The 27151-nt window shown below is 34.3% G+C and overlaps 1 protein-coding gene across 2 annotated transcripts; it reads right to left on the bottom strand.

Moving 5' to 3' along the window:
- Positions 1 to 1075: 1075 nt before the first annotated feature.
- On the bottom strand, positions 1076 to 13926 carry LOC148947890 (uncharacterized). 2 transcript variants are annotated; one of them, XM_089095520.1, is made up of 4 exons: positions 12860 to 13926; positions 10419 to 10553; positions 7952 to 8101; positions 1076 to 4009 (listed from the first exon to the last, which is right to left on the bottom strand). In XM_089095520.1, the coding sequence occupies exons 2-4, from the start codon at positions 10462 to 10464 to the stop codon at positions 3303 to 3305; spliced, it is 903 nt and encodes a 300-aa protein (XP_088951646.1). In that variant the 5' UTR covers positions 10465 to 10553; positions 12860 to 13926; the 3' UTR covers positions 1076 to 3302. The 2 variants fall into 2 exon arrangements, with proteins under 2 accessions (XP_088951646.1, XP_088951645.1); XM_089095519.1 differs by lacking the exon at positions 12860 to 13926 and having other exon boundaries at positions 10419 to 11091.
- Between the last annotated feature and the right edge of the window lie 13225 nt (positions 13927 to 27151).

Below are 27151 nucleotides of genomic sequence, written 5' to 3'. Positions count from 1 at the left end.
ATGAGCCCGAAAAATACATCAGGCTTGTACACTGCCTTGAATTCAAAGAACAACTACAAGACATATAAATTGCTACAAGCTATAATAAATTCAAACTAATATACTAACCTCCTTACTGAGGGGATAGAACTGAAACAAAATTGTGAGAGGAGGAAAGATGTAAAACGATGTAAAAAGATGTAAAGTGATCGTACTCTGGTTAGTTAAATTTATACGGTAGAAATTAAGGAAAAAAACAAGAAATATATTATTGGGTTTTACATCTTTCTTCTTCTCACAATTCTGTTTCAGTTCGAATGGTATTATTCCAATGTGGATAAAAATTGGACAATACTTTGTAGTTGGTATTAAATTTTGCAACAATACTTTATATTGCGTTCTTATTGAAAAATTTTGACAATCCAAAAAAAAAGTTCAGCTGAAGTGAAAATGTCAAACTCAGGAAATGTAGTCTTCTGTTAGAAGTTCTGGACTTATTAGCAGAGATTATTTGGCCTTCTCTGTTTTTCTTAGTGTAGGGTGTGAATTTATTATAGCTTGTAGCAATTTATGTCTTGTAGTTGTTACCTCAAAATATTTTGACCTCTACAAAAAAGAAATAATGCCTCTGGAGCTATTCTGCCATTCCAATTAAGCAACATATTGCATATATTCACTTTTATACTTACATGTACATATTCTGCTAATTATAACCTTAATAAAACACACGTGACAACATAAAGATGTGTCATTGTTATCTTGGCACAGCCTCATTTATATGAAAACTGTCATTATAGTGGTGCCTGAGCCCTGGGCATTTAATAGCCTTAACTACGTACAAAAACTGCTGATCTTGTCGTTTTTGGGGCTTAAGAGGTTTTATTTTAATTTTTGAATCGACTTGTTTATTAGAAATAAGCAGAAAAAATAAAAAAACCCACAAAATAAGCAAGATTTGGAGTATGCCTTAAGGCTATATTAAGGATTGAGCTTGAGGTAATTTTTTTTTCGTTCATCTTCTGCTGGACAAGCAAATTTAACCAGTGTGTGCCTGCCTTACCACATACCGTAATATGTAATTACCTGAAAATATTTTTAATTAAACTACTTCAACAGGCATATATAACACCTCTGTAGTAATTCAGCCAATACAATAAAGCAATTCCCTTTAGATATCCCCTCTTCAGTTTGAAAACGAAAATACTTGCCTATATGAAGCTTAATTAAAAGGAGAAATAAAAATGGCTGAATCTAAAATCTAAATTAGTATCATAATCAGCGCAATAGAGCTTCCTAAGTAAAGAGTGATGCGGATACAATATATTGTTTGTTTCACCAAGGCACTTCGTAGAGAAGTTGTCATAGAAACTTCGGAAGGAGCTCATTCGATTGTAAATTGAAAGTTCTAGTTCCGTTTTTAAGAGTCAAAAGGGATTGGAGGGCAACTACCCTTCCCTCTCAGGCTCGTCATTATCCAAACACATCATGTAAAACTTTTGTGATATCCATTTTGTTCAGCACAGTTGAAAGGTCTAGTAATTATGTCTTTGGAGATGTCGACCCCCTACGCCCTACAGTGCAAGGGCTACAAGTTAAGCTAGTTGCTCATTGTTAGCATGACAGGTTTTTCTTGACGGGGTGGTCACATAAACTTCGAGAGGGGGGGGGTGTGCTCACTCGACTGGATTTTGGAAGTTCTAGTGCCTTTTTTTAAGAGTCAGAAGTGATTGAACGGCAACTAGCAACACCACCACGCCATTTTTTCCCAAAATGCATCCGATCGAAATTTAGAGACACCCATTTTGTACAAAATAGTCCGAAGAGTCATGTAATAATGCCTCCAGGTTTAACACAATCCCCCAGAGCCTGGGCAATGGTTTTAAGCTATGCCCCGGGGGCATATAAGGTTTTAAGGGTGAAGATGGTCGCATAAATTTAGGAGGACGTTCATTTGATTGGAAACTGAAAGTATTGGTTTCCTTTTTAAGAGTAAGAAGTGATCGGAGGGAAACTATTCCCCCCGCGTCCTCTTTTCACCAAATGTATCCGATCGAAATTTTGAGATATTTCTTTTAATCAAAATAGTCCAAAAACTACACAACAATGCCTTTAGGCTTGATACAACCCCCCAGAGCCCGGGGGCAAGATTTGTATGTAATGCCCCGGATGATATGAAGTTTTTATGAAAAAGGTGGTCGTACAAACATCGAAGGGGGCTCAATCGATTTGAAATTGGAAGTTCTAGTGACCTTTTTAAGAGTTAAAAGTAATCAAGGGGAACCAGCCTATCCTCCACGCCCTCTTTTCTCAAATTATATCCGATCAAAATTTTGAGATAGGCCTTTTATTCAAAATTGTCAAAAGGTCAAAAAACTATGCCTCCTGGGCTGACAAAACACACCAGAGCCCCCAGGGTAAGGGATGTAAGTTATGCAAATTGCCCATTGTTAACATATAAGGTATTTATGGAAGGAGTGGTAGCATAAGCTTTGGAGGAGGCTCAGTCGATTTTAAATCAAGAGTTCTAGTTCCCTTTTTAAGAGTCAAAAGTAACCAGAGGGCAACTAGCCCCCTGTTCATCAATACATAGTCATAATTTAATGCGCCCCTAGGTCCGGGCCTAGTGGACGTATTGGTAAATCCAGGCTTGCCGACACAATAAGAGTAAACACATTACTCTGTGTTCCAATAATAAACCCTATACGTAAACAATAGAGAACACAAATAATCTGCAACTACCAGGGGTCCTTTTTATCCCCAGAAACATAGCTGTTGGACCTTCAATCTATTTTGAATAAAAATAAAATAGCTATTTTAAAATTTTGATCAGTACTGAGGCGAAGATAGGGTATCTAAAAGGGCAAGAGGGAGGGGGGGGGGGGTTGTGAGAATGTCCTCTAGCCACTTTTGTCTTTTACAAAGGAAACAAGAATTTCCAATATTCCATCAAATGAGCTCCTTCTAAAGTTTCTATGACAACTCCCATACAAAGTGGCATTATGAAAAAACAAAACATAGAGCTCACTTCGCTCTCTACTTAGGCAACGCTTGTGCTCTCTATGGTATTAAAATTAGAGTATTTATTCTAAAAGTTAATTAATCGATGTTGAAACGATCCATATATTTGGACGAGAATTTTCTTACATGTGCCACACTCAAAGAGTTCTTTGCCTAATTAAGTTCTTTGGTATCAAGACAATGTTTATTTTTTCGGGAATCTTTTCTTGCATATATCGCATGGATAAAGTTCCTCCCCAGTATGGAATCGTTGATTTTCAGATAGATCAAAATGAGTTGGGAACCGTTTCTTACAAATGCCACATTCAAAAGGTTTTCTCCCGGCATGACTTTCTTTTGTGTATAGACAACTGACTAGTTGTACGGAAACTCATCTTGCATACATCGCACATGTAAGGTTTCTCCCCAGTATGAATTCTTTGGTGGATAGTAAGATAATCTTTCCTACTGAATCGGTGCTTACAAACATCGCATTCATAAGGCTTTTCCTCAGAATGACTACTTTGGTGTACAGACAACGCAGACATTTGGCGGAAACTTTTCTTGCACACATCACACACGTAAGGTTTTTCTCCACTATGAATTCTTTGATGAACTTCTAAACCGGCCTTTCGGGTAAAAGTTTTATTACATGCATCACACTGATAAGATATTTCCTTGGTATGAACCAGCTTTTTCCTCGTATGAACCAACTTTTTCTTAGTATGAACCCTCATATGTATTGACAAACGACCATTTGGGTAATATTTGCTACATACTGGGCACTCATATAACTGCTTTTTGCAAGGCAATATTTTGGTTGTAAAACTTTCAACGTCTCTTGGCTCTGGTCCCGGGTCCTCCTGGTTTGAGACATTGAACTCATCGAAAAAGGTGGTGTTAACTGCTGCCTCATATTTGTAGTCTGCCTCTGTACATTGTTTTACGCGTATATTTGAAAAACTTTGCATCGACGGAATATTATTTGTTTGTTTGAATGGGCCAGTCAGGTGTGATGATGCATTAGTGATACCTAGAATAGATATTCAGAACATTGTATAGATTAAAATATAAATTGTTGGTTTTGGCTATCTTATATTTGAAATATGCTTGTATTTTATATATTTTTCTCTTTGAATTGCAAAATTTACAAAGGAATCTATTCAAATATGTCTTCTTCTCGGCCAAACTGAGAGCACTCACGAAAAACATGAGGACTAAACACAGGGTTGCCACACCTAGTGACTTATCACTATTTCTAGTGAGTTTTTATGTTACCTAGTGAGTTTCTTCTAGCTAGCGATTCATAGTGATTTTTTTTCTAAAACTAGTGATTACTTCCCAAATCTAGTGATTTTTCATGGTACGGCGCGTAGATTTATGATTAAATCGAATAAATCACACAACAAGCTAATTAATAAAAAAAGGCGCAAAATAGATTCACTACAGTTCCTAATATGTTCCAAATTAGCATTTATGCAAATACACCGCCTTTGAAACTTTCAATTTTCCAACTTATGTCCATATCAGACATACACCCCAGAGCGTTATCATCAAGATAATAGGTGAACCTAGTTAATTACAAAATTGCAAAAATGTTCTATACTTCCTATTTCACAACATTTGCTCAGGTCGAATTTTTGTCTTCATATTTATGTTTTTTTTCTCTCTGTAATCTATCAGTTTTAAATTAAACTTTCTTTTACTAAAACCTTTGAAAGTGGAGTAAATGGTGGATATGAATCCACCCTCTAAATCTGCAAATAGAACAGAAATAGAGTCATTGAAAAATAAGAAGGTAGGTATACATTACATACAATTTTCTAAATGAAAAAACAAAATCATTGAAAAAGAAAATATGTATTTTATAATAGGATTTATAATATATAGAATTATAAATAGTGGATTAAATGGACACCCATGGTGTTCCCTTTTAAAACAATAGGTCTTTCACGTTTACTGTTTTTGTGTTTGTTATATATACTGTATGATTGTCTTGTTTATTATTATTATGCTTGTGTGCTTGTTCCATAATTTTTATTTTTGTTCTGTTGGTGCTTGTCATGTGCTCTTTACATTGACTTGTGCTGTCATTTTCTGGTTTATTACTATGCTTGTGCGATTGTTCTATGAGCTTTTATTTCGTTTTATTTGTCATTATCCGTCTTTTTCTTTTGCTTTTTTTTTCTTTTTTTCTTTTTTTTATATACTTCGTTCATCATTGTATTTCAACGGGTTATAAATAAATTCAATTCAATATAACTAGTTTGATGATTGAAGCCGGTTAGGAGTAAGAGGGGGGGGTATACTCAGGAAATTGTCTTATGAATTTAATCTTTACTTCGAATATCTAATAGAAACTACAATAATTCTCCAAAATCTCTTATTTGTAATTGAAACACCTAATAAGCGCAGATAACGTCCTTTTCTTTAAGTTTTTGGATTTATATGCTCATATATCAAAGAGTTTGCGGTAACGAACTGTAAGAATGGAGCTACAAGGCTCAATAGTACCGAAACTCTAGAAACGGAATTTTGATGTCAATTGGTATATCATCAAAATATTATGTAGATTACACAGATATAAGGTTCATTAAGCTGAGTTATACCCATAAAGAGCTAAGAAACTGTGAAAATATGCCATGATGTTTAAAAGAAGGAGGAAACACCCACCTAAAGTCGAAGAATTTTAATTAAAATCAAACCAATGGATTCGGCGTATCAGAGAACCTTACTGTAGAGGTTTCAAGCCCCTATCTGCAAAAGTGTTGAATTTTGTATTATTTGCAAAAAAAAAAAAAAAAAAAAAATCACGGATGCGTGTTAATTTGCCGTTTTTTTCCAGTGGCGATCGTATCGAACCAACGGTCCTAGAACATAGGGAGAGGGTTTTCTTGACGGAAATAAAAATTTCTGATGTCCATTTTATTTGACTAAAACAATCAGACGGCTACTAGTCCCCCTCCTACGTCCCTTTTTTCCCAAAAATAGTTCGATCAAAAGTCTGAGATAGCCATTTTGTTTAGCATAGTTAAAAGGTTCCAAAACTGTTTCTTTACATTTAACATGACCCACAGAGCCCCCGAGGATAGATCTGGGGATGAAAGTATGCTAGGATAATTTGCAGTTTCATAGCCACAAACACAAATAATGGGTGACAGAATGCATTGGACTTGTAAAACTTGGGCTATATATTTGTACATTAAGGGTGTGGGGGTGAAGTTAAGTTACTTTACCCCCACACCCCCCTAAAGTGCCGATATATATCCAAAATTATATTATTATATAAACTAAAGTATTATATTTTCATCATATTTTGGTATATATCATTAGGATTAACCTAACATCACTTCCTGGGTGAGTTCCGCATAATTGACAAGTACCTCTTCCTTTATAAAATAAGCAATAAGACCGATGCTTGTCGAAATTTATGATGGCTGGGACGACGTTTTTTCCATGAAAATATAAAAGCCCACTTTCAAAATAGTCGCTGGTGCTCCAGTAATTATATTAGTTCAACTAGAGTAAAAAGAAAAGTTTCTATATTTTTTTGAAAAAAACTGAGGTTTCGGATCGAAAAGGAAAACAATTGAAACAAAACAGCAAATATTTCGATTAGATCACCAATAGTAAATTTTCAGTGATTGAGTATAAGCCAAGGGTATCAATTCGGGAAAATAAAGGGGGGAAGCAAGAGTTTTGTTCTATTCTTTGCGTAGAGACGCAAAAAGGTATTTTTCCAAATTTCAATGTTAATTTTCGCTTGACAAAAAACAAAACATCAATCTAAAGGTATTTCTCCACATCTAGGGGGTAATTTTACCCCCTTCCTGTAGATGCACCTGTATAGAACATGGTAAAGAAACAAAACAATCATTAATTACAATGATAAAGAGTATTATAATTTTAGTGTTTTCTAGTGAATTCTAGCCAATAATCTAGTGATTTATATGCTGATTTAGTGTTTTTTTTCTAGAATCTAGTGATTTTTTCTTGTTCACCGAGTGGCAACCCTGACTACACATTCAAAGAACACTAGTTGCAATACAATCGGCAAATGCAACAGGGCTATTATAACGGATATTTATTGTCTTCTGCTGCTTTTTATAAGCATACTCAAATTTTTAAAGAACACATTTAGAACAGCATGACAGGAGTCCACTGCCATTTACTGTTCGATTGTTCTTCTTTTAATATTTATTACCAAATTTAGGTGATAAATGCAGACACTTCAATAATATAGAAACAGATTAGCAAAACATATGAAAATCACTGAAAAATCATTGACGGGCATTGCATAGAGAAAACTGTTCCACAACTTTGAGCCAAATCAAATTTGAGCGAACGAATTATCTTCGGAAATATTCTAGGAGAAATGACCAAAAAAAATGCCATCTTCTAACAAAGAATTTAATGTTTCTGTCCTTATAATTATTTGATAAGAAAATGTAAACTAATGCGAGATAATTACAGCTAAAAATATAACAAGACATTACTTGAATATAGTTAGTGATTGAGCATGCATATTTACTTCTTATGTATATGAACAAATCCTTTTAAGCAAAAAAAAAGTATGATTAAACATACTTTTATTTCAGGTCTAAAACTGATCAATACCATAATACTACGAAATAGATTGATAAAGATCTAAATATTATACAAGCTTTAAGAAATTCTAAGTACACATAAAAAATAATGTCTGCCTATAAAGCTTATAAAACAGGATTTTGCTTCCAAAAACTCTGTATCATCACAGGAAATCATGATTTTTACTTATGAAAAACAATTCCAGGAAAAGCAAAAACAAATGAACTGAGGAAAAAATAATACCTTTAATACTTTGAAGCCATTTCACAATTTACTTCTACAACACTACCAGGCCCCCTGTGATAATAGACTTATTTCCTTAACTTATAAAACATAAGGTTCAATCACTATTCACAGAAGTTACTTAGTTTAGTAAATGGAGATATACCTGGATCATTCAAAGCCACAGACACAATTTCATAAGAGCCAGACTTAGCGCTTTCTGCAGGTTCTGAAAGGAAAAGTCTGGCCTTTGAGGTATCATTTTGATTAAGTTCGTATTTAAAATCAGTTTCTCCAGAAATCTCATCTTCAACTTCTAAAAAAGAAAGAAAAAGTTATATATCTTATCTCTTTAAACGAGCAATAATTGTGCATTTATTTATGTATGTGTTTTTTCTCGAAAACACCTCCATATTTTTTTGAGGAAAAATTGGCATCCTGGGGTTTTCTGGCCTAAAAAAAGACTATACAGGACATGAGTTTGAGAAAACTCGTTAAGATCCTTAATTTTTGAAAGAAAAAAATCTCGAGAGCGATTTCATATTTTTGAGCATATTTCAATAGCATACATACATACATAATTGAAACAAAAAATCATATGGTTGACATCACATTTATAACCATATTTCAAAAGAGCAAATTAAATCATTTCCACCCCCCCCCCCCCGGGAGTGAACGATAGGATGCTGTTAGTGACGGCAAAAATCAGAACGAGTCAAAAAACATTAGAAGGACAACGTCATCTCAATCTTGGACGCCAACAAAATGTGGCGTACGGCCCATTACAAACCAAAATAGAAGCAATAACCTACTCAACTGTTGATTACAAGTCATTTGGACACTTCAACGTTATATAAATTCGCTGGGGAGCTTTCCATTTTCCTGAGAAAAGAGTAGCGAAAAAGCTGATTCCTTGGTTAAAAGCATTTTCAATTATTCATTTTCCCCACTAAATGGTAGAAATCAGCCCTTTGTAGAGGGATGATCCTTTTCATTATTTAAAACCTGCACTAGAGCTTAGAGCTTCATATTTCAGTTCAAATGGGCATTTTCGTGAAAAGTCTCCAAAAACTACTTCTATAAATGCAGTCCCAACCTCATTTATTAACACAAAATCCAAAGTGGAAACGGTTTAATATAAAGTAAAAGCACTATAGAGGCTTAAAACGAATGCGAAGAAAGTCAGGATTTAGCTTGCTTTTATACTAAATCTCTGAGAAGATTGGACGTAGCACATCTTTCAACAGCATAACCACAATACCACAGCTTTAGATTAGCTTGTTTTTCATCTGATTCATGTAGCAATTCTGCTTTGGTTTCCCAATTTGGATTAAGACACTCAAGAACTACGAAACTCAAAGAACTCAAGACTTGCAGGTCTTTTTTATAAATCCAATGGCTTGGTACCCTGTCTCAATAAATAAACCTTCCACTTGCCACTTGAACTGTAAATGAGCCTGCTTCACACTTTCTAAGATAATATACAAAGGGACTATTTTTTTTTTATTATCAAGATTGTAGTTCATTTTGGGGGTATTCTAAACAACACGAAGGTTTTAGTAGTCTCTAACTTAGGCATAATAGAGTCAATACAGTATCACTTACTAAGAAAAGCAATGTTTCTTCCCTGGGTCGTCAAGCTCCCCCCCCCCCTAAATTCTATACAAAGTCCCAAAAAAATCTAACACGGAGGGGTGAAACAAGGAGCAAAAGCTACAATTAGTCATACCTCTTTTAAAAATTTGTTAACAAAAGAGTAAAAAGGCTATACTTTGTTTTAAATGGAAAACCCTATGACATTGAAATGTAGAAAGTTTAAAGTGTGGACACTTCCCCTTGAAACACTCTGTCGTCTCACCCCTTTTAACCAATATTTGAGCACAAAATCAAGCATGCTTTGCCATGCTGAAACCAAAACCCAACAGCTTTTCAATCTCCATAGTCAGTACAACAAAATGGGCACATGACCTCTCCATCACCAACTCCTTTATTATAGATATGATTGTGCTGTTTGATACTTTTAGGAAGAGGGCGTGTTATAATTACTTGTGGTTATTTACATGTAATATTTATTTCTATTTTAACTTTAGAGTTCAATTTAACTTGTGCCTCAATGTACCCAAAATGGGCCCATAATCTCTCCAACGCCACCTCCTCCATCAAAGATATAGCTGTGGTGTATGAAACTTTTAGGAAGTGGGAGCATTGCAATTATCTGTGGTTATTTGTGGAATAACTATTTCTATTTTAATTTTATGAATTAATTTAACCTAATTTTGTTTAAATTTGATCTTTTTAATTTTAATTTGAGTTAGTTTTAGATTTAATTTATCATTTATTGTAATTACTGTCTGAAGCACGTTTGACTTATCATCAGACTTTATTTGAGGTTGTTTAGGATTAAATATTGATCCATTTTCCAAACTTCTTTTTCATCAGACTCCAAAGAATTCCATGACATTTAAATTTTTTGAATTAAAAATGGACTTAAAAAAAAAGAAGAAGAAGACTTAGTTACATTGACGAATTTAAATATTGACTTATGGGAATTGACAATAAATTCCATCAGATCAAAATAAAAGTGACTAGATATACAATAAATAGAGTTAATCGAACAAAACTGGCAAACTTACCAAGCTTAATAGCAACAAACTCAAAAGGGTTGATCTTTTCTGTCATTTCATCAATTCCAAGAAGTCTTCACGTGTATTTTCTTGTCAAAATAATACAATTCCTGACTTGCAATCTTCAAACATTGAACCAAAAACCTATTGCGACGGAATAAGAAGAAACTAGTAAATGTTTTATAAAAGAACGGGTTAGGTAGGTACATTTTGGCCAACTTACTTATGACTGTTATTATTTTGTTTGTAGGTTGCTTCTTGTATCTATAAGATTGGAACTTATGATGAAACTACAAACATTAGGGACCAACTTATTCCAGTGCCCAGATGAATTTTGTCGAAAATTCTTGTCTGATGTAGTGGAATGACTGACTAAAAATGTTCCTTCAGCCAAATTCAAATGTAGATATTGGGTTCTATCACGAAATTCATTTCTTTCGAGAATATCTTGTAGTAACTTTGTCGAAATTTTAGACAGACAGCAACTTCACTGAACATGTAAAGCAGATGAGAAACAATTGGTGTCGAAATTCAAGGGTTGTCTGACAAAAACATAGTTGTTGAATTTATGGGTACTTTCCCAACAACAAGAGATTTTCACGATGATTATTTGTAATAATATTTCACATGAAAAAAACATTAGAGAAACATTTAATCACTGAATAAATTTGAAGTAGACCCTCTTTTAATAAACTCTATACATGGTTTCTTTCAAATAGATCCCAAGCAGTAAAATACAAAATAGTATCTCTGAACCCCTACCTAATCATCGTGGAATTCCTATCCCAATTAATCTCATCCAAAATATTAATGAAACATGTTAAACTCCTCAGTGTCACACATTCTAATAATCTTAAGTAGAACATGCATATTTCAAGAATTCTAGACTTTCCAGACAAAGGATAGTCAAAACTAAAATTTTTAAAGTGGATTAAACTAGTAGATTAATTTTGAAAAGGCCAAATGTTGACAACCCTTTAACTGCGAACAACAAAGAAATCTTTGCTGAACCATTAAAGCTGAGAGGAAGTGGGTCATTCCAAATAGTGTTTATAAAGAGACCTATATCAAACATTATATTATAGAGTCCTAGGTCATATAATTACACTCCATATGATTATCCAATTTCGTCCCAATATTTGAGGCAATTTCTTCAGTTTTTTGCTTCCACTATCTGAATAGTATTTTATACATTTACACATTTAAAAAAGTTGAAGAGAAACGAAGAAATAAAGTAAAAATAATAGGCATGTCAAATGCACAAGGATCCGTCGACAAGTATTTCCCAAGTATTTCAACACGTGTCGAATTGGGTTCCGACTTACGTCAAAAACGGGTAACTTTTTTGTTCTGTCACATTTGTAGGTGAAAGCAGTCCAATTTCAGAAGATCGGAGTTTTGTACCCTTTTCTGGAAAAAGTTCAAACTTCTAATAAAATAGTAAGATTTGTAGATATTTCTTCTACATACTGAAACCCTTTTCTGAAACCAAATTTTTTTTAATTAACCTTTCTGGAGTAGAAATTTTTTTTTTTTTTTTTTTTTTTTTTTTTTTACAAAAACTGTCAAATCATTGGACCTTTACCCTATTGACAGAAATGCAAATTCAATATTTGAAGCCAGCAAAAATTAGTATCCTGTAGATTATACTTTTATTCTATCAACATTTTTCTTTTCAAAAGCCAAAAAGATTCCAAACAGCCCAAAAATATGAAACCATCTTAGAAACAGTTAGGGATCAAGCTGAAACTCTTATCCTATTCAGATACTTACTTTTGGGGAGACAAAGAACTAGAATTTTGCCAACATATAAATAATATCTCCTGACCTCCTCCCCCCTTATAGATAAAGCTACTTTTATAAGTTTACCAAAGTTTAAAACAACTGATTAAAGAAAACCCCAAAAAGACAACTTCTTAAGAAAATTAATGAGTCATATTAAAACTAAAGACAAGTAGAAATAAACTCCTAAGACAATTCAAACTTAATATAACCAGGAATTAATGTCAGAGAATAACTAAAACCTAAAATGAACAAAAATTAAAATAAATAATCATATGCAACATTCAGGTAACAGGATATAGAAAAATAATTTAATATTAAAACAGCTAAAACTTTAAATGAAATTAAAGTAAGCAGAGAGCTTGGATATCTTTATTGGGAAAAATTTGAAACAAACCAGATAAAGATAAGATGGAGTGGTTGCAGTTGTTTGAGTACAGTTTCACTAGTGCTTTAATGTAATATCTACTCCTGTTAGCAACAATTTTTTAATATCCAATCTAGAGCTTAAATTTAGTGCTGGAAACTGTACACAAGCAAAACAAGCACAGGTTACTTGTAAACAAGATTTCTGACCATTTAACGGATTCAACAAAAGGTATAGAAAAAAATTTGATGACTAAGTGGTGATCTAGAAGAAGAGTTAACATCAAAAGATAGGAACTCACACTTACCAACGTCCAGAATCGGAAAGCATCTTCCATGTACAACTAATTATAAAAATGTCATCTGCATAAGCTAGGTATGAGATGATAGAAATGTCTAAAAAAAAGTAGTTGGAAGACAAATCAATACATTAGAAACACAGTTTAAAAATAGAGAGAGATAACCCCATCTTGTCTCATGCCTTACCTTATGCAAATTACAAAATTTAAATCTAAATTTAAATTACAGAATTTAATTACAGGAGACCATCAATGGTTTTAAGCCAGAGAAAAAAATTCCCATACCAATGCCTTAATAAATATATAATAGAAAAATTTATACCATTTGAAACCAGAGAATAAAGAGCTTGAGAATACACAACAGATATAAAAATTTCTGAAAAATCAGGGGTACATATATACAAGCCACCACATCTTTTTGAAGCTTGGACTAGTAGAGACAACAGAGCCCTGTGTGCATGCTGAAAACCAGAACCTTTCCAAACCCCAAATTGGTGTGTCTCAAAATTAACATTAGAATTTACAAAAGATAGTCTAGCACTTTGCTATAACTACAAGCAACAGATATAGGGCAATATGAAGAGCAAGAAAACAGTCCTTGTCCAGTTCTAAAATTCAACTGACCATGCCACACAGGAAGCTATCTGGGGCTATTGAGCAACAAAGTGACATTTGAAAAGACAACTTCAAATGGAACAACAATGGACTAAAATCAACATGTAAATGGTTTGTATTTATCCCATCTGAATCAATGGACTTAGATTTCAATTGAAAAATGGCATTACATACTACAACAGCAGAAATAGGCATAACATGGTGCTGAGAAAAACTCAGATGGGATAGCATTTGATAATAACTTTCTAACAATATAATGAACATTTTTATTCAGAAGTTAAATATAGTAGTAAAGTGAGAAACTAACAAAGGTTCACTAAGCAAACCAACTGCACTACTGCTACACATCTTATATAAATTGAAGAATTTATAACATTTTTCCAATCACGTTTAATGCAAGGAATATCCAAAGCCTTATAGCACAACATACGTATATGTTTCTTATAGACAAGCTTAGTATTATTTCATTTTTTAAGGTTAATTTAGACGAGGTTACGTGCGCGCAAGGAACCTCGTCTAAATTAACCTTAAAAAAAGAAATAAAGCTATGTCGACTTTGCATGTCTCTCGTGTTTTCCAAAAAAAACCAATCTGGTTGAAAACGTGGAGTTTTCGTATTGCTCACTTTTTCGCAATGTGTAGGAAGCAGTGGGGAATCCCCACTCATTTGGAAAGGTGCCAAGGAAAGGCATGCAAATAGCATGTAGTTTCAAAACGTGTTTAATCACGTTTCTTGAATGAAGTATCTGTACTGTATATTCAAGAGGTGAAATCAATAAAGAGCTTGTTACTTACAAATACTTTCATAATTTCTTGAATGAAATTTCCGTATTGTGTATCTAAGAGTTGACTTCAAGAAAGAAATTGTTACTTACTGAGAATTTTTTTATAATTTCTTGAATTAAATTTCTACATCGTGTAGCTAAGTGAAAATTGTTTGTGATAAAGAGAAAAAAAGTTACTTACTTGCGATTTTTTCATAATTTCTTGAATGAAGTATCTGTACTGTATATCCAAGAGGTGGAATCAATAAAGAGTTTGTTACTTACTTACAAATATTTTCATAATTTCTGGAATGAAATTTCCGTACTGTGTATTCAAGAGTTGACTTCAAGAAAGAAATGGCTACTTACTGGGAATTTTTTCATAATTTCTTGAAATTAATTTCTACATCGTATATCTAACTCGTGAAAACAATAAAGAGTTTGTTACTTACTTAGAATTTTGTCATAATTTCTTGAACGATATGTCTTTTTGTTTATCCAACAGGTGAATTCAAGAAAGAATTTGCTACTTAGACTGAGAATTTTTTATAATTTCTTGAATTTAATTTCTACATCGTATATCTAACTCGTGAAAACAATAAAGAGTTTGTTACTTACTTACATATATTTTCATAATTTCTTGAATGAAATTTCCGTACTGTGTATCCAAGAGTTGACTTCAAGAAAGAAATGGTTACTTATTGAGAATTTTATCATAATCTCTTGAAATTAATTTTTACATCGTATATCTAACTCGTGAAAACAATAAAGAGTTTGTTACTTAATTAGAATTTTGTCATAATTTCTTGAACGAAATGTCTTTTTTTTTATCCAACAGGTTAATTCAAGAAAGAATTTGATACTTATACTGACAATTTTTTCATAATTTCTTGAATTTAATTTCTACATCTTATATCTAACTCGTGAAAACAATAAAGAGTTTGTTACTTACTTAGAATTTTGTCATAATTTCCTGAATGAAATTTATTTTTGTTTATTCAACAAGTGAGTTCAAGAAAGAATCTGCTACTTAGTTACAATTTTTTACTAATTTTATGATTGAAATTCCCGCATTGTGTATTCAAGAGTTGACTTCAAGAAAGAAATTGTTACTTACTCAGAATTTTTTCATCATTTCTTGAAGTAAATTTCTACATCTTGTAGCTAAGTGAAAATAAGGTAATTGTTACTTGCTGAAAATTTTTTCATAATTTCTTGAATTAAATTTTTACATCGTGTAGCTAAGTGAAAATTGTTTGTGATAGAGAGAAAAAAAGTTACTTACTTGCGATTTTTTCATAATTTCTTGAATGAAGTATCTCTACTGTATATCCAAGAGGTGAAATCAATAAAGAGTTTGTTACATACTTACAAATATTTTCATCATTTCTTGAAAGAAATTTCCATATTGTGTATCCAAGAGTTGACTTCAAGAAATAAATTGTTACTTACTGAGAATTTTTTCATAATTTCTTGAATTTAATTTCTACATCATACATGTAACTCGTGAAAACGAAATAGAGTTTGTTACCTACTTAGAATTTTGTCATAACTTCTTGAATGAAATGTCTTTTTTGTTTATCCAACTGGTGAATTCAAGAAAGAATTTGCTACTTAGTTACAATGAAATTTCCGTATTGTGTATCCATGAGTTGATTTCAAGAAAGAAATTGTTACTTACTGAGAATTTTGTCATAATTTATTGAACAAAAGTTGACTTCAATAAAGAAATTGTTAATTGCTGAAAATTTTTTCATAATTTCTTTAATTAAATTTATACATCATGTATCTAAGTCATGAAAACAATAAAGAGTTTGTTACTTACTTGGAATTTTGTCATAATTTCTTGAACGAAATGTCTTTTTTGTTTATCCAGCAGGTGAATTCAAGAAAGAATTTGCTACTTACTTACAATTTTTCATATCCACGAGGTGACTTCATGAAAGAGTTTGTTACTTGCTTACAATTTTTTCATAATTTCTTAAATGAAATTTCTGCATTGTGTATCCATGAGGTAACTTCAAGAAAGAGTTTGTTACTTACTTAGAATTTTGTCATAATTTCTTGAACGAAATGTCTTTTTGTTTATCCAGCTGGTGAATTCAAGAAAGAATTTGCTACTTTCTTACAATTTTTTCATAATTTCTTTAATGAAATTTCTGTATTGTGTATCCAAGAGGTGACTTCAAGAAAGAATTTGTTACTTACTTACAATTTTTTTATAGTTTCTTAAATGAAGTTTCTACATTGTGTATCCAAGAGGTGACTTTGGGAAAGAGTTTGTTACTTGCTTACAATAAAACTATTCTAAAGAATAAAGGAGGGTTAAGCTTAAAGATATTTATTGCTTAAACGTATTGACACATAGCCCAAAGAGACACACAAAGTCCAAAGAAACATACACAGCCCAAAGAGACACAAACAGTTCAAAGAGACACAAACAGTCCAAAGAGACAAACATAGACCAAAAAGACTCAGACACCCCAAAAAAAAACACAGCCCAACGATACACACGCAGCATAAAGATACACACACATCACAAAGAGACACACACAGCTCAAATATACACAAACAGCTAAAAGAGACGCACACGGCCCAAAGAGACTCATACATCCAACATATACAAACAATGCTCAAATCTACACACACAGCCAAAAGAGGCACACACAGACCATAAAGATTCAAACTGCCCAAAGAGAGATACAGCCTAAAGAGACACACAAAGCACAAATTGACACACACACAGCAAAAATAGAAAAAACACGCAAATTTAGACGCAGATAAACCAAAAATATTAAAACACTTCAATGAGACACACATTGCCCAGAGAGACACATAAGCGCTCTAACAGACACAAATTAACCAAAGAAACACACACAGACAAAAAAACGCCCAAAAAGACACATACAGACCAAAAGATTCAAACGCCCCAAAGAGACACACATAGCCCAAAGAGGTACACATGACCCCTAAGAGACACAAACAGCCAAAAGAAAGACACACAGACCAAAATGACTCAAACAGCCCAAAGAGACACACAAAGACCAAAGAAACACAAACAGCACAAAGAGACAGAAGCCCAAAGAGACAAACACAGCCCAAAAAAGACTCAAACAGCCCAAAGAGACACAAACAGATCAAAAAGACTCAAACAGTCCAACGAGACACACAGCCCAAAGAGACGCACAAAGCCCAAAGAAACACACACAGCCCAAAGAAACACAAACAGCCCAAAGAGACAAACACAGATCAAAAAGACTCAAACAGCTCAAAGAGACACACAAACAGACCAAAAATACTCAAACAGCTAAAAGAGACACACAGCCCAAAGAGACAAGAGACGCACACATCCAACAGAGAGACACAAAAGCCCAAAACGACACAAACAGCCAAAAGAGGCACACACAGACCATAAAGATTCAAACTGCCCAAAGTGACATACAGCATAAAGAGACACACAGAGCCAAAAGACACACACACAGTCTAAAGAGACATACACAAAGTCCGAAGAGACACACAAACCCAAAAGACACACACACACAGCTCAAAGAGAAAAAACACGCCCATACAGACACATACATATCAAAAAGATTCAAACCCTCCAAAGAGACACACATTACCCAAAGAGACACACATGGCCTCTAAGAGACACAAATAGCCAAAAGAAACACACACAGACCAAAAAAACTCCCATACAGACACATACAGACCAAAAGATTCAAACGCCCCAAAGAGACACACATAGCCCAAAGAGGCACACACGACCCCTAAGAGACACAAACAGCCAAAAGAAAGACACACAGACCAAAATGACTCAAACAGCCCAAAGAGACACACATAGCCCAAAGAAAAACAAACACCCCAAAGAGACAGAAGCCCAAACAGACAAACAAAGCACAAAAAAGACTAAAACAAACCACAGACACACACACAGATAAAAAAGACTAAATAAGCCTATCGAGACAAATAGCCCAAATAAACGTACATAAACCACAGACACAAACACTAGTAAAGTAGTCACAAGTAGCTAACACAGATACACACACACTAAAAAGACACACACATTACAAAGAGACACACAAACAGACAAAAACGACACAAACAGCTCATAGAGACACACAGCCCAAAGAGACACACACAGTCTCAAGAGACACAAACAGCTCAAAAGAGACACAGACAGGCCAAAGAGAAACACAACCCAAAGAGACAAAAACAGACCTAAAAGACTCAAACAGCCCAAAGAGACACATACAGACCAAAGAGAGACGCAAAGCCCAAAACGACACAAACAGCCAAAAGAGGCACACATAGACCATAAAGATTCAAACTGCCCAAAGAGACACACAGCCTAAAGAGACACATACTGCCCAAAGAGACACACACAGGCTAAAGAGACATACACACAGTCCTAAGAGACACACAAAGCCCAAAGACACACACACACAGCCCAAAGAGACAGAAAACGCCCATAGCCCATACAGACACATACAAACCAAAAGATTCAAACGCCCCAAAGAGACACACATAGCTCCAAAGAGACACACACGAGCCCTAAGAGACACAAACAGCCAAAATAAAGATACACAGACCAAAATGATTCAAACAGTCCAAAGAGACACATACAGCTCAAAGAGATGCACACGGCCCAAAGAGACGCACACATCCAACAGAGACACACAAAGCACAAAAAGACACAAAAATCTAAAAGAAACAAACACAGACAGAAAATATACAAACTGCTCAAAGAGAAACACAGCATAAAGAGACACACACATCGGAAAAAGACACACACACAGGATCAAGATACACACACAGCACGAAGAGACAAAAAACGCCCATACAGACACAAACAGACAAAAAGATTCAAACTCCCCAAAGAGACACACATAGCCCAACGAGACACACACGTCCCCTAACTCTCCAAAACATCACTTGTGTATTATACAGTGCATAACCACCCCATCTCCTCCAATTTGCAAATCCCATTACTCCTTTTTTTGCAAATGTTAATCAAACGTTTCCGATTCGTCGTTAGGTATTTTTCAAATTTATAACAAATTACCTCAGTTAACAACTCTTTTGGGGTTACCTTAACTGTTAATCAGTTTAATCCTTTTTTTCTCCACTGATACAATCCAATCACTAATTAATATCATTCATTGTCTAAGTAAATTAAGTTATCTCCTGCCCTTCAGAAATGGGGGAACAAAGGAACGTTAGATCCTATTTTAAATTGACAATACTTATCAAACATCACTTGTGTATTATACAGATCACATATCTCATTACCCTTTTTAAATGTTAATCAAATAATTCTGATTATAGTGTCCAATTTTTTTGTCTGCTTTTCAAAATAATCGTATTTGGAAATCTGTCATTTAACACTAAGAAGTAAATTAGGTAACCCTTTCGCAATAACAATAGGCTTAGCAGTGATTAAATCTCATTGTCGGCGACAATTCAATCAGATCAGAGTTGTTCAAATGGAATACCTTTTTCGCAAATTGAGTTAGCTTCTATTTCATAGACAAAATATTTGAATTCCTTTTATTCAAATCACCTATCAAGTTATCAAAAAATATATGAACTAGAAATCTGGTCTGTAAATTGTGTCAGAAAAACTTGTCCGTTAAAACTCGAAAAAAGATGCGCTGGTTTTTATAATACAGGTTTATCACTAAAAAGACATGTATATATCATGAACTAGAAATCTATGTCAGAAAAACTTGTCCTTAATCAACGTCGTAGAAATGTTTACCTATAGGACTGGTATTGCGTAAATCTCTTTGCAAAGGTGTAATGCCCTTTAGAATAGGACCGCTAGAATACTATACCTACAAGAAACCTGTTTGGTACGGGGGGGCCCGCAAAATGGTACCTCTTACTCTACTCACATCCGTTGGAGGTTGTGGAGATGATAAATCTTTTTCTGCCTTTTTTTGTCTTTTTTCTATGATGGATTCCAGTAACTTGATGGGATATCCATTGCAAAACAAAATGTCCTTCAGATAATTTAATTCTGGGATTATATGAGCCTTTGAACAAATTCTTATGATACGATGAACTAAAGATATAACTACTCATCTTTTTACACAAAGAGGGTTATTGGAAGAGAATTGCAAATACCTATCATTATGCATAGGTTTTCTATAAATTGAATATTTAAGGCTGATATATTTGTTGAAGACTAAGACGTCTAAAAAAGGCAGTTTATGATTATCTTCCAGTTCCAAGGTGAACTGAAGGTTGGAATCGAAACTATTAAGATGAAGTAAAAAAGCGTTAAGTTCTATCTCTCCGTGATTCCAGACAGAGATCACATCATCGACAAACCGGCCCTAGAACCGGTGTTTCAAAGGAAAAGTATTCAAAGCGGAGGTTTCAATAAATTCCATGTAAAAAGTGGCCAAAAAAGGTGAAAGGCTTGTACCCATAGGGAGCCCATTTGTTTGGGTGAAAAATTGATTGTTGTACCGAAAATTTAAGGAATATCTATTGCAAAGGCGAACAAGTCGCATAATAGTTTCAATATCTAATGTTTTGTAATCCATCCGGTCAATATTATCTTCTAGTTTCTTTTGAAGGGCAAATTCACATTTTTTTTATATCACATGATGTATAAATCGAAATGGTATCAAAACTGGCCAAAATTGTGTCTTTTTTTATATCAAGGTTTTTTAATTTTTCCAGAAGGTGTACTGAATTTTTAGTGTAAGAAGCTTGAGTCGACATAAGAGGACGAAAAATTGTGGCTAACCATTTTCCCAGTCTGGAAGCTGGCGAACTATAAGAGGCCACAATTGGGCGCAGAGGAACTCCATCTTTGTGAATTTTTGGGAGACCATAGAATTTAGGAGCGGAGCACCCTTTAGGGTAAAACATTTTGTATATTTGTGGAGTAACGAGTCTTTCTTTTTGTAAAATTCCCATCTCTTTTCCTACTTCACGGGTGAACTTGTCAGTGGGGTCTGACTCTATACGTTTATAAGTGAGAGTGTCGGACAAAATATCCGTAACCTTTTTATTATATGAGATTTTATCAAGGATTACAATTTTATTCTTTTTGTCAGCCCTGGTGATAATGATGTCTGGGTCTCTTTTTAAATTTACCAGAATTTGTGTTTCCCGAGTTTTTGAATTTGAGGAATGAGGAGTGAAGTTAAGAAGATTCTTAACAACCTCCCCTCGAAGTAAATCGGGATTTTCCACAATACCTCTTGAGCCAAATATACCCGCCTCCACACTGGATACTATCTCTGAGAAATTTACTCGTGGATGAGGCAAGCAAAATTTTGGTCCCTTAGACAAGACATGGATTTCTTCCGGTGTAAGAACTTTCGAAGATAGGTTCTCAATGGCCGGGCCAGGACAGAGTCGAGGGAGGAAATGTCTGGAATTTTGAAATTTTTCGTATTGTAATTTGAAAAACTTTTCTGATAAACGAGCTCTAGCCATAAAAAAGTCGTAACGGAAAGAACTTTGAGCTATTTTAGAAATCTGTTGAAAATCTGGTGACGAGAGATTACACTGTAAAAAATGTCGAACTCTAGAAATCATGTTACTAAGGAAAAAACGTCGGTTTTTATGGTCTTTTAAAATGTGGTAGCCCACTCTGTGGGCTACAGAGCTACTGTCTTGGTTGTCTCAAATTTATTAGATATTCTCAGATATCTTTCAGTAGATCTTTTGACTCAAGGAGTTCAAATATAGGATGATAGATATCGATTTCTGTGCTCTGTGTGCAGGTATAGTATGCTAGGCTCTTGGCTGATAGTGAGGTTTTGTGGTGTTTGAAGTATTTTAACAGTTTACAAAGCAAGGTATGTTGTGCAGACGTCAGCATATTACATTCAAATAGGCAATGGTCAATTGTTTCATTATTCATATTACAATGCCTGCAAAGAGGGGACAGGGGAATTGAAGCACTTGAATTAGAGAGCTTATATGGGAATGCAAGGAAATTTAGTCCATTTGTTCCAGAACGAATTCTATGATAAATTTTAGAAAGATACTTCTTGGGAAAGGGGGAAAGGATAGACTTTGCTGGTACAGGGAACTTCTTTTGAATATTGGCATACTCATCTGCAATACCTCTATACATGGCTGGATTTCTTAACCAATTATATAGTGAGTGTGAGCTATTTGATTCAATTTTTGTTAGATCTTTTGTCAAGAAAAAGCGATATCTCTTCCTTATTATTGTCAATCCACTTTCCGTAAGCAGACACTTGGTGCTTGTGGATTTCCTTAGACCAAATATCAGGCGCATTGTATAATTTTGTATTGTTTCAATTTTTTGCATCTGGGTCTTTGCACATGCACCATAGACGATGAGCCCATAGTCAATATGGGGTCTTATATGTGATTTATAAAACTGAAGTAAGGTTTTCTCCTTACAACCCCAGGGTGTGGAAAGAAGTCTTTTTAGTATATTTGCTTTTCTATAGCATTTTTTTATTGTGTTTGAAATGTGGAGGTGGAAATTAAGTTTTTGGTCCAGCATGAGACCTAGATAATTAATATGATTATCTTCTGGAATAGTTGTTTTATTTAGAGTTAGTTTTGCATTAACATGGTTTCGCTTCCGGTGAAATTGGATTATTTTTGACTTGGTGGGTGCAATAGGTAAATCTGAATGTTGAGAGAATTTTTAAAACTGGAAAAGTGACTTTTGCAGATTTGACTGTGCTATCTGAAAAGTGTTGCCAGATGACCATAGCACCAGATCATCAGCATATTGTAGATTCGTGTGGGGTAGGTTCTTGTCCCAGAGATATAGGGCAAATAGGAGGCAACTGAGGACTGCTCCCTGAGGTAGGCCTTTGGATATTGTCTTTTGGGGTGAAGAGGCTGAACCAACACAAACAATGATACTTCGCACTTCTATGAAGGATTTAATAAAGGATACTAGCTTAGGGGGTACTCCAAGGTTTGCAAGTTTATTTAAAATGATTTGGTGGTTCACATTGTCATATGCCCCTTCAAAATCTAGGAAAGCTGCCACTAGGATTTTAGTTTTTGAGAAAGATTCATTTATTGCATTTGTTAGCAAAATGAAAGCATCTGTTGAGGAGTGGTATTTCCTGAATCCAGTTTGAGTGTGTAAGATCATATTATTTTTTTCAACAAACCAGAGGAGTCTGTGATAAATCATTTTCTCCATTATTTTCCCCATCACAGGTGTAATCATTATGGGCCTATAAGACTCAGGGTTATCTTTTTTTTTTTTTTTTTTTCTTTAGGATTGGTAGGAGGGACGAACATTTATATATATTGGGGAACATAGAAGATGCCCAAGCGTGATTATAACAATTTAGCAGTTCTTGTTTGTATGAAGGTGTGAGATTCTTTATCCATGTAGGGTGTATATTGTCATGGCTGCTGCTAGTTTTGGTCCTAATATGATGTATTGCATTATTCAATTCCTGGATTGAAAATAGGTTAGTTATGTACTCGGATCCTGGGCGTGGTTGGTAACTTGGGTTCATAGGAATTGTGGACAGTTTGCTTTGATTATTTGATGTTAGCTTATTAACAAAAGAGTTGCAAAGAGGTTAGCCTTTTCATTATCATTGTCATAATGGGTATTATTATGTATAAGCTCATACAGGATTGGGTTGGGGGAAGTCTTCCCACAGATGTGGCTTATGACTTTGTGTATAATTGGCTCATGCGTTTCTCTGGAGAGATTATTTGCAAAATTATTCCAGTATTTATATTTGGCATCTATTATAGTCCTTTTTAGATTAGATTCTGCTTGTAATTTTTTTTATATATGTAGAAAGTGATGTTTTTTTATGAATTCTGTCCTAGCTGCCTTTTTTATCCTCCATTTATTTACGCACTCATTTGTCCACAATGCTTTAGGATTTTTTCTAGGGAATATTTTCTTAGGTGCTGTCCCGGGGATAGCACGATTAGCTGCATTTATTAGTAAAGACGTCAAGGATTCAGCTTGTGTGTCAACTGTTGTGTTAGAAATCCATGGACTTTGGGTGAAACTTGTACTTTGATCATTTAATTTATTTTGGAACATAGACAAATTTACGTTGGTGCTAACATAATTGGAGGTATGAGAAGAAGTTTCAGCAGGTTCAGTTAGGGAGCAAACTATAGCAAAGATGTCTGTACATAGACTATCAATTTTATTTATGTAAATTTTGTTCAAAAAATTTAATGACACAATTTGTAGCTCAATTGTGGAGAATTTGCCACTTTTGGGGTTGAAATATGTATTCAGGTTTGGAGGGGTAGCAACAGCTAATTCATTATTATTTGAAGTCATATGCTCAATAAATTTACCAGCTTTATTTGCTGGTTTATTCCCCCACAAAAGACTGTGGGCATTGAAATCACCACAAATAATGATATTATTTAACATATTAGAATTAGTTTTATAATTAAAGAAATCCTTGGCATCTGTAGTTTGACCATTAGGTTTATAAAAGCTTATTATGTAGGTTTTTAAATTATTCAGCCAAACACTGATACCAATTACATCAACATCATTTTCAAAATCAGGAAAATTAATGCCACAAAATTTTATATTATTATTAACTAATAAAGCTACCCCACCTCCTTTTCTCTCTGAAGATCTATCTTTTCTTAGGATAGTATATCCCAGAGACTTAATTTGTTGATTTTGGGTTAAATGAGTTTCCTGGAGGCAAGCAATATTAATCGAATTATTATTCATAAATGATATTAGTTCATTTAGCTTATTTTCTGTGAGTGATCTTACATTCCATTGGAGTATTGATAAATGTTGTGTTGTTGATTTATTCTTCGTGTGACTGTGTATCAATGTTCAGCTATGTTAAAAGTAAAGCAAGGTCTTTTTTTGCTTGAATGAGCATATCATCTGGGATGTAGATTTTCGCCAATTCTGCAACGATTTTTGTTTTATGTAGTTGATGTATGTTCATGGCCTGAACTGCATTACAGTTTAGAATGAATAAGCATACATCTGGGGATTGCATTTTTGGTTGTGCATCCTGTTTGTTGGTTAAGGGATTGATTCCTGGTAGTGTTTCTGGTTTGTTTCTTCTTGAGAGGAAGGGCCAGGGTGACCTCATCTCACCGGACAAGAAGGTTTGTTGGAGGGGTGATTCCTTCTGATAGGGATTTGAGCGACGGGGCTTAGACGATGGTGTTTCATCTGGGGGGCTCGATGCATTGGGGGCATTTGACTTGGGGGTTTCAGTTGGTTTCATTACAGGCTTTATTTGGTATCGTTGGGCAGCATTTGCTTCCATTGCTGCAAAAGGGTATGGGATGGGATAAAAGGGTAAATATTTCTGTTAATATTTGGAGTGTTAGAGCTCTTTTCTTGTATGCAGGGCATAATGATTTATTTGTAGATTCATGTGGGCCTTTGCAATTGATGCATGTAGGCTGAGTGTTGTTGGAAGTTGTCAGCTCTTTTGGATGGAAAGCTTTACAATTACTACACTCTTGGAGAATTTCATTACATTTGTTTGTTGTGTGTCCCAGTTTGAAACACTTCTGACACTGGATAGGCTTAGGTTTGTATTCCTTGTGTGGTTTAATTTGCCCAAATAGGAATAATTTTACTGGGATATCGATTTTATCCTTCAGTGTGAATAAGAAGGATCTACTAGTTTTTAGGCCATTGGAGTTAGGTTTTCCAAGTTGAGTGACATCCTCAACTGGGACTGTGTTTCCAGCCCTATCTGAGAGTCCTTCTTTTAACTCCTGAGTAGATATCTCTGGGGGAACATTATAAACTACTATTTTTGTTGGTGATTGTTTTGGGTTCCAATTAGATGCAATAATTGGGGTATTCAGAAGGGATTTAAGGTTAATTATTGTATCTGCTGATTTCTGATCTTCTACAGCTATTAGCAGAGATCCATCACGGTTAATGTTAAAAGAGAACATTGATTTTATCAATTTAAAAATTGCAACTCGTATTGCAGTGATCATTTTTATTTCAAGGGGGTAGTATAAATAATTTTAAGATAAATTCCTAAGTTTTTGGAGGGAAGATCTTGGGCAGGGAGAGGGGAAATGCTTTAGATTAGGGAGATTTTTTCTCTTTTTTTAGAGCTTTTAAAGAAGATCTCTTGAAACTCATCATTATCATCATTTATGGTTATATTAGCCCCTACACTTATCATTGTCCTATTCTCCAAATTGGAGCTATCATAAGAACATTCAGATAATGTGCTTGACCAGCCAGGATGGATATCTTTCACTATGGCACATTCAGTGGAATTTGATTTGGGATCTGGGGGGACTTTTTTTTTGGAGGACTTCTAAACATTGCCTATTGAAAAAAGCTTTAAAAACAAATATAAAAGTAGAAAAAAAGAATGGGAAAAGAGAATGATATCAAACCGTCTGCACTATACTATGGGGAGGAAACCCTACAGTATAGCCCTGAAGATGAGTTGAGCAAGATTGGTTTGGGTACGACTGCTCATTAGAAGCGATAATATACACAAGAAACTATACTTTAATTTTCTTATAAGGTTGCTGTTGCTGAATAACTGCTAAATTGACAATGAAACTTCGCAATTCTATGAATACATATTCTTCCCTCTTCTATTTAACAACAGGCGGGCTTTTCAGTAATGCTATTTAGCCCTTTTCCTTTTGATTCACTCTGTGGGCTACAGAGCTACTGGCTTGATTGCCTTATATTTATTAGATATTTTCAGATAATTTTCAGTAGATCTTTCGACTCTAGGAGTTCAAATATAAGATGATAGATGTCGATTTCTATGCTCTGTGTGCAGGTATAGTTGGCTAGGCTCTTGGCTGATAGTGAGATTTTGTGGTTTTTGAAGCATTTTAGCACTTTACAAAGCAAGGTATGTTGTGCAGACGTCAGCATATTACATTCAAATAGGCAATGGTTAATTGTTTCATTATTCACATTTCAATGCCTTCA

The sequence above is a fragment of the Artemia sp. Qi Xiang Cuo genome, chromosome 10 (genome assembly GCF_049724085.1).
Source record: "Artemia sp. Qi Xiang Cuo chromosome 10, ASM4972408v1, whole genome shotgun sequence".
NCBI classification, from domain to species: Eukaryota; Metazoa; Arthropoda; class Branchiopoda; order Anostraca; family Artemiidae; genus Artemia; species Artemia sp. Qi Xiang Cuo.
Note: the sequence above shows the minus strand (reverse complement) of the source record. Positions and strands in the feature narration are given on the sequence as shown.

Bases quoted from the DNA above. Each gene is read 5' to 3' on its own strand.
- LOC148947890 (XM_089095520.1), bottom strand. From the start codon at position 10,464: ATGACAGAAAAGATCAACCCTTTTGAGTTTGTTGCTATTAAGCTTG. The intron at 8,102-10,418 runs GTAAGTTTGCCA...TTTCTTTTTTAG, and splicing joins GTTTGTTGCTATTAAGCTTG to AAGTTGAAGATGAGATTTCT. The intron at 4,010-7,951 runs GTATATCTCCAT...TATCTATTCTAG, and splicing joins TGTGGCTTTGAATGATCCAG to GTATCACTAATGCATCATCA.